This window comes from Indicator indicator, chromosome 22, assembly GCF_027791375.1.
Source record: "Indicator indicator isolate 239-I01 chromosome 22, UM_Iind_1.1, whole genome shotgun sequence".
Lineage (NCBI taxonomy): Eukaryota > Metazoa > Chordata > Aves > Piciformes > Indicatoridae > Indicator > Indicator indicator.
In genome coordinates, this window is record NC_072031.1 from 12,106,271 (window position 1) to 12,124,087 (window position 17,817).

Below are 17,817 nucleotides of genomic sequence, written 5' to 3' on the forward strand. Positions count from 1 at the left end.
AGGCCAGGAGATGCTTAGTCCCATGTTGAGGAAGCAGGAGAAAGAAGCGACACGACCCAGAGGTGGAGGCTTTGGTGGTGGAGACCAAAGACATGGGCTGCTCTTGAGCCTTCTAGCATCAAGGAGCTGCCTTTGTGCTTCCTAACTTACATGGCAGTGCTTTCTTTTCCTTCTGGTTTGTCCTTTGTATTTGCTGTAAGGGAAAACAAGCACACAAGGAAGGCTGAGGACACAGCCACAGTGGGTGGATGGAGCAGGAACAGCTGCTGGGATGGCTACCCAGGGCCAGGGGCTGCAACAGTTGTTTAGTGAAGGCTTTGGCCAGTGATTTCTGGTAGAGTGTTTATGAAACAAAAATCTCCTGTTTCCTTTGGATGCCAGACTGCTCCTCTCTCCTTCCAAATAATATCTATGGGACCCTGGAGCACCAAAAGATTTTACATTAATAATCCCCCCCTCAAAGAGAAACAAGAAACGGAAAAAAAACCCAAGCAGCAGAGAACTGAATGTAACCATGCTCCAACATGGATTCCCATCAATTTTACAGCAAACCTGAGTCATGAAATTAAAAGTAGCATCAGCATATTTCCTATCAGCTCGGGTTCCTTTGACAGAACAGCTCAGACATTCCTTCCCTATTTTTCTAGACACTTGTGTCAATGTGATACCATCAGATGCTGTTCAGCCCCTCCTCTTAGCCTGAAAAAAAAAACAAACCCAACCACCACCTTTCCTGTTGGGAAGGATGGGATTTTAATATTTAAAAAAGACTCTTTGGGGGACACACACACAAAAAAAAAAAAGCTTTGCTGATTATTTATTTATTTATTTATTTACTATCCCTCCCCTGATCAGAGTGGGAGCCTTTTGCAGCTTTTAAGTGTCATGCAACTTTTAGTATCGCTGCTACTAAATCTGAAATCTCCTATCACAGCAGGCAACTCAAATGGGATTTATACCAGTGTGGAGAACCTGCTCCATCATCCCCCAGCTACTTCACTGACCCCTTCAAGAACGTGCTGTCATTAGCTATGGTCATCTGGCACCTGACACTGTCATCGTGTCCCCAGGGTCTTTGAAAGGCTAAAAGCTGTAACAGAACCAAACGTGTTCTGGCTGTGTCGTCTCCAACTTTGAGCAGCATTGGCTGCAGGGTCCAGCATTACCTTGGAGATGTCCTGGGAAGGTTTCTGCCTCTCTCCCCCGAGGGTTACTTTGACTTGTCTGTCAGCTCAACTCACAGCAGTCCCAGCTGTGTCTCAGCCTGCTGCTGTGGTCAGGAAATGCACAGGGCAGGTGTTGCTCCATGTTTCTTTGGTGCTTTGGAGTGGGGAGAGGAGGGGTTCTCCTGCCAGAGCCCTGCTGTGGCAGGGGCATGAGGAAAACTCAGCCCCTTTCCAGCCTCTGAGCTTGGGCCAGTCTGACACACAGGCTCTGGAGATGGCAACAGCTGGCCAGTGGGAGAAGATGGCTTTTCTATCTTTAGTTTAGAAATGGTGGTTTCCTTTTCTGTCCAGCACCCTGTTTCTTCCTCACCACCCATCCCCAGTTCCACTCCTGTCCTTTGCTGACTAGGCACTCACCTCCAATGCAACTTCATGTTCTTCCCCCTTCTCCTTCTCTTCCTCCTACAGCATTACACACAGAAGATCCATAAGAAATGTCTATGAACCTCTTCTCCTGACTCATCCCAAAAGGCTTTCCCTAGTACCTTCTCAGGCATCACACATTTCCAGGACTGCTCATGCAGATAACACCCAATGATGCCAAGAGCCAGGAGACACAAAGCAGGAGCGAAAGGCTCCAGGTTCAGAGATTCAACCTTAGGAGAGACATGAATTTAATAATACCTGCCTTAAGGCATCTTGGCTAACCAAGAGCTCTGCTGCTTTCCAAGACCGTATGGCAGTACAGCTCTCTGTCCCCCCTGGTATTTATATATGCATGCAGATGAAAAGAGTTGATCAGCAGAGGAGCAGGGCCCTGCAAGTCATTTGAGTGAAGGGAAGCTTCAGGCATCACTGCAAACGAGACAGTGCTCTGACACAGAGTCCCCCAGCTGTGCATTAATAAATCATACCTTACAGCTTAGAGCACATAAACCTAGCGAGCGTGCACGGGGCCCCAGCCAGCGACACACACTTGGTAACACTCTTGCCTCTCCCTCCAACCAGCTGAAAATTTATTACTCATCTCCCAAGGTTTTCTGAAAGGATTTTCCACCAGCAGGGCTGGAGCTTTGCAAGTGATGAGCTGAAGCCAGATGGGATTTGTGTCCCTGCCACATAGAGTGGTTAGAACCTGCTGCACCATCAGTGGCAAAACAGGGTCCTTGTATGCACTGCCTTGGGGGGGCTGCACCTGTGGAGGGGGAATATGAAGGGTGGTGAACACAGTGGCAGGGCCTTGGGATGGGCTGCTAAGCCCCATGTAGCTTAGCATGGAAGAAGCAATAGCTGCAAAATTCAGCATTGCAGTTACACCTCACAGCTCCATCAGGGCTGTGATGAGCAGTACAATGAGGCTGGCTGAGAGGGGAGCTGCTGTGGCAGCAGAGTACAGCCATATGTTTGAGGCTTCATCCTGAATTTGGTGTTGGAGCTAGAAGGAGCTAGAGTCTCAGCCCCTCTTCCCCACACCCAACTGCATGCCTGTGACCCACAGGTGGATTTGCAATGGTCAAACTTCCACAGGAATGCTCCCAGCCCTCCATCAGTGAGCCTGAGCACAGCCACACTTCCCAAAAGTCCCAGTTTCACATCAAGCCCAAGCTTGCTCATTGTGAAACAGTGAATGCCATGAGCAAGACAGGGATGCTGCTGACCAAAGCAGGACATGCACCTCAGCAGCTTCCCAAGCCACGAGCAGGACCAAACGCTGCACCACACCTAGCCAAGCACCCACCCTGATGACACACCTCTCCCAGCTGTGCTGCTATGAAACTTAGCTGAACAAACCAGTCTTGCTGGGACAATGGGGCACAGAGCAGTAATTCATCTGTCTCCTCCTCACTGATAGTGCCTCAGAAGACTCCTGTTTTCCACCCCAACTTATTATCACAGAATCAATAAGGCTGGAAAAGACCTCAAGGATCATCAAGTCCAACCTGTCACCCAAGACCTCATGACTACTAAACCATGGCACCCCTTGCACTCTTGGGAGGTGACTTTCCAACGAGCAGAAGGTGCTCTCCCCTTGTCATTCTCCAGCATCGCTTCTTGCCTCACCTGTGCTTTGCTAAGATAGAGGCTTTATTATAAGCCTATTAATGACTTCATTTCTCCTGCAAGGAGCCAGCAGAGGAATTTTGGGAGCAGGCGTTGCAGCTGACGTCATGATTCATTTTCCCCATGAGTGAGGAAGGCGACTCGCAGGGCCAGGCCGCGCATACGAATCAGGCAGCGTTCCCCTGGCGCAGCACTGTCAGGCGATTCATCTTCCACCACAGCTTCTTCGAGCAGAAGAGAAAATGCCAAACCTTTGCTGCTGCACTTCCCTGCAAACCTTCTGGAGAGGAGGGCTGTGGAGGTGGGGGCTGCAGCCTCCTGGGAGCACACACTTGTCCTTCCCTTTCTGATCAGCTGGGTCTACAGTGGCTGTTTTCTGTGCCTGTAGGCACATCAACAGGTGCCAGACAGACGCCAGCATGCATGGCCAACCTTGCAGCCACTGTGAGCTTCTAAGCTCATTTTCTAGCCTGCTTACTGCTACCTTCTCTCCATGCTTAGGAATTATGTTCCTGTTGATATGAAGAGCCAATACACAGAAATTCATAACACACTAATCTGGTTTACAGCCTGAACGAGACTTGCCTGGCAGAAGTGAGTTAATGGTGTCCTCTCTTCTCAAAGCAGAGCCAGCTCCAGACCATTGATGGATGATTTGTTATCATGCTTTCCACGTGGAAGCACAGTGTACATCCCCCCCAGAAAAGAGCCATACATCCAGTTTGGGAATCAACATTTTATTCTAATGATAAAAGAGCTACATCCACCGTAACACAAAATAATCAGACTTCCACTCGCCCTGGAAGAGAGAAAGAGGGAGATCCCCAACAAGGTGAGTAGGTACCCACAGCCTGGTGGCAGGCAGCAGGCTAAAGCCAGCAGCAGTGAGCACACCCTGAAGAGCTCCCTCCCCCCTCTTCCACAGTCCTGAGATAACCAAGAGCCCAAGAGTCTCAGTGAGAAACAAAAAGCATGGCAGTGACATCTGAGCACAACAAACAACATGGAGGTGTCAACACAGGTATAGAGTCTTCACATGGCCATTTATGTTTGTGTTTGTCTGCTCAGTGATGGCAACTGGATAACTCAAAAATAATTTCAACCCTGCTGAGTGATGAGCTGTATGCAAGAACAGGAGGTGTTGACAAAGAACCTGCTGCTCACAACTGGTCCTTCTCCAGGTCCCTGTCCTCAGGGACCAAGCCCTTGGCTTCCATTAGGAGAGGACAGGCACAGGAGCAGGAAGCACCCTGCATCCATTAGGAGAGGACAGGCACAGGAGCAGGAAGCACCCTGCATGTCTTGTCTCTGCTAGGGGACAGAACTGGGGGACCCTTATGTGAAAAGCTGTGATTGGTGATACTGTGGATCCTCAAACCAGCATTTCCCACCACATTCCCAGAGAGATGCTGGGCTGTGACTAACACATTTCCCAGTTCAAAGGCTGGGTCTAGGTCTTGGCACAGGAGAGCCCAGGGATGGAGCTAGACCTGCCCTCCCACAGGAGGAAAATGATGCCTTTCAGAGGAATTGGTGTGATTTGTGAATCAGCATGAGAGAGGGGGGAAGAAGGAGTTCCCTGCAAAGCAGAAGCAACCCAGTATCACAAATTAAGGGTGGGAAGGGAAAATTTGTCCTCACTACCTCAAATGTCCTGCTCAGGAGTGCTCCACACCTGCCTGGTGGCTGCTGGTGGGATGCTAAGCGATGGTCTGGCGGCTGAAGAGGTCGAGGGTGAGGGCGCTGAGGAAGGCTGGGATGCTGTCCTGGCGCAGCAGGTGGAGCTCGATCAGCTCCCGGACGGTTCGGGAGAATTCGTTTTCCAGAAGCTGCATTTTCCCACCCGAGGAGCCAGAGGCCTGAGGAGAAAGCAGCAGAAGCCCATGAGTACAGCAGGTTTCCATTCACCTCCCGGGATGCAGAGAGCGCCGGTGGCATCGCCCTGAAGCCTCCTTCAGCACGGCTCTGCCTGTACATCAGGGACTTGTGCACCCACCATGGTGCAGGAGCTTGGCACAGGGTGACACTGGGCTCTCACTGAGTTGTGCATTGCCCACATCCCTGGGCAGCACCCCTGCCTGAGCCTGCCCCGCTGACAAATGGGGCAGTGGAGAGATGAGTGATTCAACCACTCTGGAAAGAGGCTGCAGAGCAGCCAGGCTGTGCCACTGGCACAGAACCAGAGTGCCCATGCAGGGGTCATCGTCACTGTCACCACTCAGGTCTTTCAAGCGTGGTGAAAGACAAGGCAAGGGCTTTCCCTCCATGCAAACATTTATCCCTGAAGTCATTTAGCTTCTGTAGGAGGAAGAAGACCTGTTCCTAATTAACACAACTCCTTCCCAATAAGCTCTGCTGATTCACCCTGCATCCCTGAAGTGTTTCTGGATGTTTAAATCAGCCCAGCAGCACAGAGCTGAGAGCTCCAGAGGAATTATTCCATTGACACTCTCACAAAAATGAGGAAACTCAACATGTGGGAAAACATTACAAATCTCCTGTAACGTACAAAACAAGTGAAAAAAGCTAAATGCAAGAGAATGAAGGAATGCTTGAAGCCTCTGCTGCCCCTGGAGCAGCTTGTTTATTAATAAACAGAAGAAACATCACAGCACAGATGCTAATTTTTTTCCCCTGCCATTTTCCTCCTCCAAATGCTCCCACTCCTAATTGCTCTGCAGCTCCACTTCCCCTTGGAGCTGAGTTGGGGGAGTACAGGCAGTGCCTGGAAAACCTACAACCCCCCTGGAGTGGGCAGGAATGGGGCAGACCCTCGCTCCAATCAAAGGATGCCATGAGCCAGAGTGGAGAATAACAGAATCACAGAATTAACCAGGTTGGAAAAGACCTCAGAGATCATCAAGTCCAATCAATCACCCAACACCATCTAATCAACTAAACCATGCCTCATCCAGTGTTGTTTTAAACACTTCCAGGGACGGTGACTCCACCACCTCCCTGGACAGCCTGTTCCAATGGCCAATCTCTCTTGATGGGAAGAATTTCTTCCTACCATCCAGCCTAAACTTCCCCTGGTGCAGCTTGAGACTGTGTCCTCTCCTTCTGTCATTGGTTGCTGGGAGAAGAGATCAACCCCCACCTGTCTACAGCCTCCCTTCAGGTAGTTGTAGATGGCAATAAAGTCTCCCCTGAGCCTCCTCTTCTCCAGGCTAAACATCCCCAGCTCCCTCAGCTGTTCCTCACAGGGCTGTGCTCCAGACCACTCCTCAGCTTTGTTGCCCTTCTCTGGACACACTCCAGCAACTCAACATCTTTCTTAAACTGAGGGGCAATTGCCACATGAAAGTTAAAACATGCCTTTGCCTGCTAGGAGAAAAGGGAAGCAATAACTGCTGAGAGCCCTGGGGAACTTGTTGCTGATTTCATGTCCTCAGGAGCCTGGACACATTTGATTATGAACTTTCCATGTATGTGTCACTTTGAATTGAGAAGAGCACAAGGTACTGAGGGTGCCCCTGTCACCCCTGAGCCAGGCAGCAAATCTAAACAAGGCTCCTGCGTGGAAAAGTAAATGAGTTTTTTGTTTAAATCTCCTTCACTTTGGCTTGGTTGTTTTTCAGCAACTCCAAAGGAAGTTCAGTGCTTTAATCTGCTGCTTACTGGAGGTACCTGACTGGCTTCTGCACATCCAATATACCACTGGATGAGGCTGAGTAGGGAAAAGGCAGAGACAGCGATGAAGGAGCCAGCTGAAGGCACAGGGAGGGCTGTACATCAGCAATCCACAGCCAGCCAGAGGCACAACTAGGAGCTAGCAGAGGGGCTGGGTGCTGTGCAAGCAGCACAGGTTTTATTTTGCAAATCCCTTCTGGATTCAGCTGATGGGAAGGGCTGGTTTCAGAGGAAGGTCCAAGTATTAGGAACGCATCGATTGTGCCTCCCAAGCCAGCGCTCAACTGGATTCACCTAAAACGGGAGTTCAAGCTCTGTATGAAATACACACTCGCTTCCTTCCCAGATTTAAAACACTCTCTGGGCACAGAATTAATTCTCTAAGAATTTACAAGCAAATCCATTAATTGGTTTACTAGTTTAATTAATTTAAGCAAGTTCCTTAAGAAATTCAGCATCCCGTGCCGGGCCATTTGCTTCTGTTTTATCATCTCATAAATGTTTGAGATTTCTGCTCTACTTTGAGTTTTTTCTTTTTTTTTAGGGGTGAGACTAATGGGAATTTCTCTCTACTGTTCTTCGTAACTCAAGTTTCCTCCTTCAGCAGAGGCAGAAGAATAATGTTCAGAGAAAGATGTGCTCCTGAGAAGACCATTAGTTCCCTTGAGTTTCATGGGACTTCCATTTCTCTTGGCTGTTGGATGGTTGGGGGGGGGCAATGCCCTCCCCTCTGTAGCTTCCATCTCCCCAGGAACTCAAAAAAAATCCAAAGAACCCAAAAAGCTTCCAAACTCCACACATCTCACCCAGGGTTCTTATGATCCTGTAACAGGAACAAGGCAAGAAGGCAGCCACTTGGAAAAAAGGCAATTCTTCCTCTGCCAGGAGATGTTTCCAGGCTAAATCTGAGGGTGGATACACTTGCAGTTCATTTCATTCCATCTCACATTGCTTTTAAACAAATATAGATTTTTTTTCCCTGTGAGTGTTTCCGAATTGCTATAGTTGTTACCTTTCTTATTATTTATTTTCATTGCTCTTTTTTTTTCTTCACCCATAACGTCCATAACATGGTACAGACTGGGATGTAGAGATAGATTTGTTGCTTTTGAGTTCAACAGCAGGACTGCCTTTGCAAATAAAGTGATTGTACGAAATAATAGCAATATGTTCCCATTAATTCACAGGGTTTCTTTTCAAATGCCAGTCTGCACCCTGGCTGGTGCAGCCAGTGAGGGAGTGCCAGGGTGGGTTGCATGGGAGTGGGAGCACCTCCACACGACAAAGGGATGGGGCTGCAGAAGCTGTGCAGGAGTGAGTTGGAGGAGGACCTGGAAGGGATGCTCTGCTGAATGAATGCTGCAGGCTCTGGGTGCTTCACACCAGTTTGGATCAATGCAGAGCCTGCCTGTGGCACCAGCTCTAAAAAGTGGATTTATGAATGATACAAAGATGAAATTTCTAGCTGTTGGAAGCTGTAAGGGCACTCGAGTCCTCCTCTTCACACTTCATATTTAGGATTCCCTACACTGCTTTTTAATCAAGTTTTTAAATAAAAAAAAAAAAATGTCTCAACCCTCAAAGAAAATCTCCTGGACACAACCCATACTCACAAGGATTTTCATATCAACCATGCACAGGACACACTCCATGTGATCATGCCTCACCCCAGTGATGCATCCCCAGAAATTCTAAGTTAATCATAAAATCATAGAATCAACAAGGTTGGAAAAGACTTCAGAGATCACCAAGTCCAACCTATCACCCAGCACCTGATAACTAACTATTCATGGCTTCAAGTGCCACATCCAATCCTTTTTTGAACACCTCCAGAGACAGTGATTCCACCACCTCCCTGGGCAACACATTCCACTGGCAAATCACTCATTCTGTGAAGAACTTTCTCCTCACCTCAATCCTAAACTTCCCCTGGCACAGCTTGAGACTGTGTCCTCTTGTTCTGGTGCTGGTTGCCTGGGAGAAGAGACCAACCCCCACCTGGCTACAACATCCCTTCAGGTAGTTGTAGACAGCAATGTGGTTACCCCTGAGCCTCCTCTTCTCCAGGATAAACAACCCCAGCCACCACAAAAGCCACCACATCCCATCTAGGAAGAAAATGTGAAGCTGATGAGCCTGAACAAGTGTCACTGATCCTCAGGGACAGTCCATGAATGGGAACAGGACAAGAGAGATCAGAGCATACCTGAAACTCAACTGCTCTGCATCCAACACTACTGACACATCTTACTCAGAGCTACACCACTATAGTCTGTTGTTGATTTTAAAGAGAAACCTGAAAGAAAAAGCATCAAGATTCAGAGTCAAACCAAATACAGAGGATCAAAGGAAAATCTGAGCCTGTGAGTGCCTTCATTGGCCCTGCAGTCATGCACAGAGGAGTCAGTGCAAGAGGAGACTTTGGGGACCACCATCACACTTCACTGCCCCTTTCTCCACCGGGCTGAATAAACCAGCCATGTGCAGCACTTCACTAGGGACACAAATATTCCCCCCACCCCCTCAGCTTCCCCCAGCACAGAGCAGCCCAGGATGCTGAAGCTATGTCCTAGGAGAATACCATCTCACAGGTACTCTTTAGGTAGGCCAATATTGGTTTCTTCTAATTCATGAAAAAAAAATCCGCCTGGCTCCCTGAACTACCGAGATTCAGGTCTGTGTTATGTTTTATTCAGATCTCAAATACTTGCAAAAGGAAAGATTCCAGCTTGCTTGCCAGTTCAGTCTGATTTAAGGCCTGTCGGGACCTTTTCTAGGAAAGCAATGGAAATCAATCACTGCCCCCAGCGCTGCATGCTCGGCTCTGCTGCTGGGGGGATGTGGCTCCTGCCATAGATTTGGAGGCTGACACCCCGTTTGGCTCCTTGCAGGCTGTGCTGCCCCACAGAGCAATCAGAGCAGCAGTCAGATTTCACTCTGCTGTTCAACACAACAAGACAGCTCTAGTTACCACATGGCAACGTAAGCTTGCAGCAGCTCCTGGGTCTGCTCAGAGAAAGGAGATTTTGGTGCAATTGTTTCTCCAGGAGAATCAAGATCAGCTGCTGCCTGCCAGAAGGAAACATCGTAAATCTTCCTCTTAGCCCTGGAAACTGGTAAATTATTCAGGGCTTTATAGTTTAGATATACATACAGAAGTATCTCAACTACCAGAGTGATAGAAGAGTTCTTCTCTCCAACAGGGACCATGTCAGCAAGGAGCAGGCAACACAGAGGAAGCTGAGCAGCAAGAGGCATTCCCAAATGTCCCTGCAGCTAGCAAGACTGGGCTGGTAATGCTGCAATGTATGGGCCATAAAGCAGGCTTTCTCAGCTGCTGTTGCTTCAACATAACACATACAGGGCTTCTGACTGCCCTGAGTCTGCTGAGATGGGTCTTTGCCCACATGCTGTGTGGCACAAAACCCCTCCCCGAAAGCCAAGTCCTAGCTGCTTGTTCCACTAGCTGAGAGGTCAGAAGTGTGGCAGTGTCTCCTTTGGTCATTTACAAGCTACCCTATGATTTTGAAGTGCACTCTGAATCAGATTCATCTTCTTTTTTTCATTTCTTCTATGCCCTTTTCCTCTTCTCTCTGGCATGGTTTGGTAGCTAAAAACAATGGATGCCCTCACTCTGGCTACCAAAGTGCCATCAGCTATAAATTGTCATGCATTGTGACTGTAATGGAAAGGATGCTTCTTGAAAAATAACAGGTTCAGCTTAAGACACAATGTCCTGGAGATCTTCAGACTCTGGAATAAGATTGAAAAAAGGGTGGCTGGATGTCCCAATGAGAATGTGGACATGGGGGTGCAGTATCATGGAAAACATGGGGTAGAAATGCAGACAAAGGGAGAAGAGGCTTCAGCATTCAATACAACTTGAGATCTCAGCACAAAGTGGGGATATTCTAACACTGATTTCAACGCTGAGAAAGCACAACTGCCTTTGGGGATGTGATCCAGGAGGATCCATGAAGGACACCTGTTCTTGTGTCTTCCAACAAACACACACACCAAATGCTGGAGGTGGAGTTCCTGAATGGGTTTTGTCAAGCTGACATCAGCAATGGTGAAGCTCTGTGCCTGGCACAGCAGGCAAGAGAGTTGTTGGCTCAGTTTGGGAATCCCAGTTCATAAACTTGTGTAGCACGAGGAAGGATGAAGTCTAGGACTTTGGCAGGGCTGCCAGGGTGGTTTTCCACCCCTTGGCACAGTCCAAGCCTTTTGTCTGCAGCTGCTGCTTGGCCATGTTCTGTGGTAGATGTGACTTCTCAAGGCTGAGATGTATTAGGGGTCAAAACAAGCAAGTGAAACATTGCCCAGTGACATTTACCCAGGGAATGCATCATGGAGGCACCATCTCATCTGCTGTGCTCCTTCCATAAATCACTGTCCCTGCTGTGTTCCTGTGCACAACTGCTCTGAATACACACAGCAAACAGCCCTGCATGTGCCATGGGAAGGGGCACCCTGGCTTCACAGCAGAGACTCTGCACAGAGCGTCTTCCTCTTCCATTCAGGTCCACATACTCCTCTGGCATTATGGGCCACGTTGTGGTCATATTCTTCTCTCTCTGCCCCAGGTCTCACTGCCATTTGTCTTTGTGGTGTTCCCTACCCATCATGAAGCCTGCTGTGCTGTCTGCTCCAGTGTGGGTTATGCACATCTCCCCACCAGATCGATCCCTTTGGCAATTTGCCTTCATCATTGGAATCACTCAGATCTCCTCTTCGTAGAGAGCAGTCCCCCTGCCTTCCCACGGCCTTCCCCTATCAGAAGTCCTCAGGATCAGCTGCATCAGCTGATCACCTCCTGAAACCTCTGTAGCACTATTGCTGTGTGTGCCACAGGGCCTCTGCCAAAGCCTTGGGCAAACCGCTGGTGCTGACAGCCCCTTGCTTCCCTCTGATGCCTTCCCTGCAGCACCCACCACCTACCTCAGCACCCACTGATGCACATAAACCCTGTCACAGCCCAACAAACCTATGTGAAAAGATCTTTTAAGAAGCTGCTGACGCTGACCTTTAAACGAGAAAATCCTTTTGTTTCTGCCTCTTGCTTTGGATGCTGAGATTTTTCTAAATGTCAAAGGCCGCCTTGCCCACATGCAGATGGTGAGGGGGGAAAGCACCAATGCCAAAAGGGCTGGAACCCTTTCCCTGGCTGCGATCAATCACCTCTGTGGGTCACTTTGGACTGGCATACGCACACACGGCAGCCCACCAAGCACAGGGCCAGCCAAAAACCTGGAGGGAAAGGTTGTGCATGTGGAAACTGCCTGCTGAAGTTCTAACAACCCAAACATGAGGTTTTGAGACTTAATTGCTCAAACTTGGCTCTCTTGGGTGATGATATCATTATCAATATCCCCCAATTGAGTTACGCCTCACCAATCAATCTCTCCCAAGCATCATGCACTGCTCAAATACCAGGTCCCCAGGTAGCCACTAAATCACTTTAATTAGAGGCTGTTCATTTAAAATTAGAGAAGTATTAAAAAAAAAAACAACCCCCCCCCCAAATTGTACCACATAATGTGCTCGCAGCTGGAAATATTTATGAGGTTATTTAGCAAACTGTTTACTTCTTCTGTTTTTGTGGTAAGGGTGGGTTTCAGCTGGCCTGACAGGATGCCTGCCCAAGGTAGCTCGTGCAGGATATGCAGCTCTTCATCAGCCAAGTCATCTACCTTTCACAAACAACCATCCCTTGTCTGCAGCAAAGTTTCCCCCCTTTAATATCCTCTTGGTAACCCCAAAGAGGAAGAACACTTCTTTATAATAATTGCTTCTTGCCAAGACCCCTGACCTCAGTGTCGCCAGCTTGCTAAATAAAGTGAATTTATGAGGCAGAGAGGGATGGATGCCTGTAAAGAGCCTTCCAGGAAATGTAATGAAAAAGCTGCTTTTAGCTGCTGAGCAGAGAAAAGCAAGCACCTGGCAGTGCCAAGAAGAAAATTGAAAGCTGGGGTGGGATAAGTGAGAAACAGCTCTGTGTGCACTGAGATTTATAGCAAACATTTCCTTTCTCTTTCTTATTATTCAACATTGAGATGAACCACGACCCCACAATGTCTTTCACTCAGGAGGTCAGCTCATGCACTTCCATCTTAATCAGAAACATGACCCAGGCACCATGCACCATGAGTGACAGAATTGATGGGGTCCTGGATGCTGCACCAGCTCAGCAGCAGACACACAGAGCAGGGTGCATTACATAGCAGTGAGTTTCTCCCTACAGCTGCATGTTTTGATCTGTGTGAGTTCTGCTGCACCTGTGAAAAATGAAACATGTAAAAAAAAAGAGCAGGGACATGCTCTGAAGTGCCTGCACCCCTCTCGAAGGGGAAAAGTGGTTGGTGGTAAATCCTGGAGGACAGTGCTCTGTGCAGTGCAGGGCAAGTCAGCATCTTCTCTCAAATGGTTTCTCCTAGAGGTTAATGCCCTTTACACTGTCAAATGTGATGCCATAAAAATAAGATCAAAGGCCTTAAAATAAAGGAAGCATAGTTTTTGATTCACACTATTACTATTTTATATCTGAATATTCCTATAGAGCTTTTCATCCTGGAAGACAGGTCTTTGAACTGCTGTGATTTCACCTATCACAGAGGAGCAACCCCTGGGGTGAAATGTGACAGCTGTTATCAGGGTGCATTAATGTTACTCCACAGTTCAGGGCAGACAGAGACAAATATATCCAATTTAAATCATAGGCTTGAAGAACTGCTGCTCAGTGTGGATTAATATCCACACATTTTCCAAAAGTGCTTTGAGAGTTTTAAAGGACAGGTACTGAAACTAAAATTCCCTCTCTCACGTGTAGGATGCATTCAGCCTCCCACCATTACTCTGCAAATTCCACATCAGCATTGTCAAAGAAAGAAGCTGGCAACACAAAATGATTCACCCAAAGCATCTACTTTTGCATCCACAGGTTCTGACAGATCTCCAAACCAATGACCAAGGAGAGTCACACAGTGGAGATTTTGTTGAGGTGGTACCTAGAACAGGTTCAGCTGAACACCAGGCTGGAGAGAGTAAATCACAGCAGCCTGTTCCCATCACAGAGAAAGGGAAATTGCATGGGATGTACACTCTGAACTAATACTGCCAGCAGGCTCTAAGTCAGAACTTGAGATCATAAATTAGAACTTTTTAATGGGACTCAGGACTGCTAAAGAGCATTCACCAACCAAATACGCTTACTAAAATCACCCATGAAGAACTTTAGATGACAGCAAGCACACGCCTCACAGAATTTTTCTAACCCCATCCTACAAAAATCCAAACTACAAAATTCAGGTTTCAAAGCCAGTACTTCAAGAAAAGGCTCAGGATCTTTACAAATCAGTGTCTTTTCTTCTGATCCTCCCAGCCACAGGTATCTCTGACCTACAACAAAGCCCTTCAGAGAAAGCAGCCAGATGCACATTATCCCAACTGCTGTCACAACCACGTGCTGCAGAGCTGCACTGCTCCAGCACCCAGGCTGCAGCTTTCCAACCATCTGCGAGGTGACCATATTGGACTGGTCAAGCTGCAGAGCGAGTAGCTAACAAGCATTAACAACATCTAGCCCATGTGTTCTGTCTAGTAAAATGCCAACCCATCTGTCTGTAACATTAGTGACTCCACAGAAGCCATATGTAGGAGAGACATAAATTAGGGAGAGAAAAATCTCCCGCTACATCCTCTGAAATGACTCTGCAGTTGTGGTCTGCAGTACTAGGGACTGGGTGTTATTTAAGTTCTCTTTTCCCAGCCAATTCCCAGCCTCACATAGCTCTCCAGCCCTGCCATACAGAGGCAGTTTCTGGTCTGCACTTGGCCCGCTGGAAGTGGTGGTTTGGCACAAAAGGAAAAGTAGGTGCAACTCAAACCAGGTCCCAGACCTCTCCGCCACGAGGACCAGAAGCAGATAGACAACTCAAGGGAGATACCAGGGGCTGTCAAAGAACCCAGTGCACAAAAATCCCTCATTTAGACAGGGCATTCATCTCATTAACCAGCCAAGTTGCTTAGCACATTCCTTTACATCTCCCTTGCTGAGAGGAGAGCTGGAAGCAACAGAATAGCAGAGAACCAAGCACATGGAATTTCTGCACCATGAGAAGGAAGCATCTATGGCAGAAATGCAAAAAAATCATCTGTGTGGGCTTTAATGAAGATGGACTGGTTCCCAAAGCAGGGAGATACTGCAGTTGTGAGCATGAGATCTGTAAGAGAACATGAGCAGCTAGGTTTGCAGGTCCCTGCATCGATGAGAGATGGCTGGAACCAGGGTGATTTTTGATGGCAACCTTTTGGAAGCTGCCACATTGCCTAGGAGACAGGCATCTGCTCCCCAGAGCAAACCATCATTCACCAACAGGCAGAACTTGCTGGAGCCTTCACCGCTCACTGAGTCACCGCAGGCATGCACCATTCCTCTGCTTCTGCATCATGCTCCTGCCAGAGGCCCCTGATTTCACAGCATCACAGAATCAACCAGGTTGGAAAAGACCTCAGAGATCACCAAGTCCTACCTATTACCCAACACCACCTGACAACCAAACCATGGCTCCAAGTGCCACATCCAATCTCTTTTTGAACACCTCCAGGGGCGGTGACTCCACCACCTCCCTGGGCAGCACATTCCAATGGCCAATTCCACTTTCTGGGAAGAACTTCCTCCTCACCTCAAGCCTAAACTTCCCCTAGTGCAGCTTGAGACTGTGTCTTCTCTTGTGTCACTGGTTGCCTGGGAGAAGAGACCAAACCCCACCTGTCTACAACATCCCTTCAGGTAGTTGTAGACAGCAATACGGTCACCCCTGAGCCTCCTCTTCTCCAGGCTAAACAACCCCAGCTGCCACAACCTCTCCTCACAGGGCTTGTGCTCCAGACCTCTCACCAGGCTCATTGCCCTTCTCTGGACATTTTCGAGTCTTCTCAATGTCCTTCTTAAACTGAGGAGCTCAGAACTGGGCATAGTACTCAAGGTGTGGCCTAACCAGTGCTGAGTACAGGGGCAGAATGACTTCCCTAGTCCTTCCAGCCACACTATTTCTGATCCAGACCAGGATGCCATTGACCGCCTCGGCTACCTGGGCACACTGCTGGCTTATGCTCAGCCTACTGTCAACCAGTACCCCCAGGTCCATTTCTGCCTGGCTGCTCTCCAGTCACTCCGACCCCAGTGTGTAGCTTCTCCAAATTAGAGCAGACAAGCAGGAAACCCCAGGACTCACCCCAAGTGACATGCCTGCACATGGCATAGGGTGCAAATATCGGGACTCACCAACTGGAGAAGAACCTCCTCATCTGGGAGCTGGGCATCTCATTTTGCAAGAGACAGAGGCTAAGTGCACAAGGCTAGGAACAGTTAAATGAGCAGATGACACACGCCACGTCTCACTGGAGCAACTGCTACTCTGTGATACTGCAGGCACCAGCCTGTGATTAATACATTTATCCTCCTCATCTCTTTGGTATCCTTCTGCAGGTGGAAGGCTAAAGAATTGAACAAGAAGCTCCTGTGACCAATAATGGCTCAAGAGACCGTAAGTGATAAACTTAATGACAAGCAGACAATTAGACCTTAGATATGTGGCTGAAGGATTGGGCAGTATATGGAGCATGCCTGTTCCTGGCTCATTGAGTTTGCAAGGCTTGTGGGGGAAGGAGTAACAGATGGACCTGACAGCAGATTACAGCTGAAATTCCCACCATGTTTATTCATTACCTTCTTCTAGCTCTTGTTTGTCATAGTCTGGCACCCCAGACTTACATCAAGGAAATTGGTGGCAAATATTAGTCACCTCTGTGCAGAGCCAGTGCTCTGCATCACAGTCAGTGCTATGGAGACCAAAGCCACCACTTGTCTAGGAGGAAGAAGAGCTGGCCAATAATTACCTCTTCCTATGGGACTGTGGGACTTGCTTATAGATATGAGCTCCCAAAGTGGAATTTCAGTGCTGCCTTTGAAAATAACATCAGCTGCTGTCACAACATCACTAACCAAACTCCACAATCTTAGTGTGAGTTGAGGAAGGCGCTTGCTGTGCTCTTGCATTTTTTTTTTGCTGGCTCACATGTTCTTCGTTTTTCTTCATTTGAAATCGCTGTCATCAGCATGACTGTCAACAGGACCAAAGTGAGCATGAGCTGTCACTACCCAGAAAGTCAAAGAAGGAAAGTTGATTTTGAAAAGCAAAGCGTTTTCCCTGTGTCCTCACGAATGGGTTTTAACCCTTAAAAGCTCCCACCCACCCCACATTTCTCAGACTGCATCTACAGTCAATATAGCTTTCAACGTAGGAAGGACATGGAGCTGATGGAGCAGGTCCAGAGGAGGGCCATGAAAATGATGAGGGGTGTGGAGCACCTCTGCTATGAGGACAGGCTGAGGGAGCTGGGCTTGTTCAGCCTGGAGAAGAAGAAGCTCTTGGGAGACCTAATAGCAGCCATCCAGTACCTGAAGGGAGCCTGCAAGAAGGATGGAGAGAGACTGTTTACAAAGGTCTGTAGTGACAGGATAGGATGAGAGGCAATGGCTTCAAACTAGAGAAGAGTAGATTTAGATTGGATGTTAGAACAGGTTCTTTACCATGCGGGTGGTGGAACACTGGAACAGGTTGCCCAGGGAGGTGGTTGGGGCCCCATCCTTGGAGATATTTAAAGTGAGGATTGACAGGGCCCTGCAAACCTGATCTAATTGAGGATGTCCCTGTTGACTGCAGAGGGGGTTGGACTAGATGACCTTTAGAGGTCCCTTCCAACCCAGACCATTCTATGACTCTACAGCCATAAGTCAAGATTTGTACTGGGTGAGAAGACATCATGATTTAAAAAAAAAAGTTGCCATGTCTTCCTCAAGTTCAAGACTTGGTGATTACCAGTAGCTTGGAGTTGGTGATTACCAGCAGCTGTATTTGTGGAGTCACTCAAACCAGACTGGTAGTCCATGGGT

General features: G+C 48.2%; 1 protein-coding gene across 1 annotated transcript in view; it reads right to left on the minus strand.

Moving 5' to 3' along the window:
* Positions 1–4,927: 4,927 nt before the first annotated feature.
* The window catches only part of MAD1L1 (mitotic arrest deficient 1 like 1), a 384,158-nt gene continuing 371,268 nt past the window's right edge, over positions 4,928–17,817 (minus strand). Inside the window, exon 17 of the mRNA XM_054391055.1 lies at positions 4,928–5,086. Coding sequence (XP_054247030.1) covers positions 4,928–5,086 — 159 coding nt within the window. The remainder of the gene's footprint in view (positions 5,087–17,817) is intronic.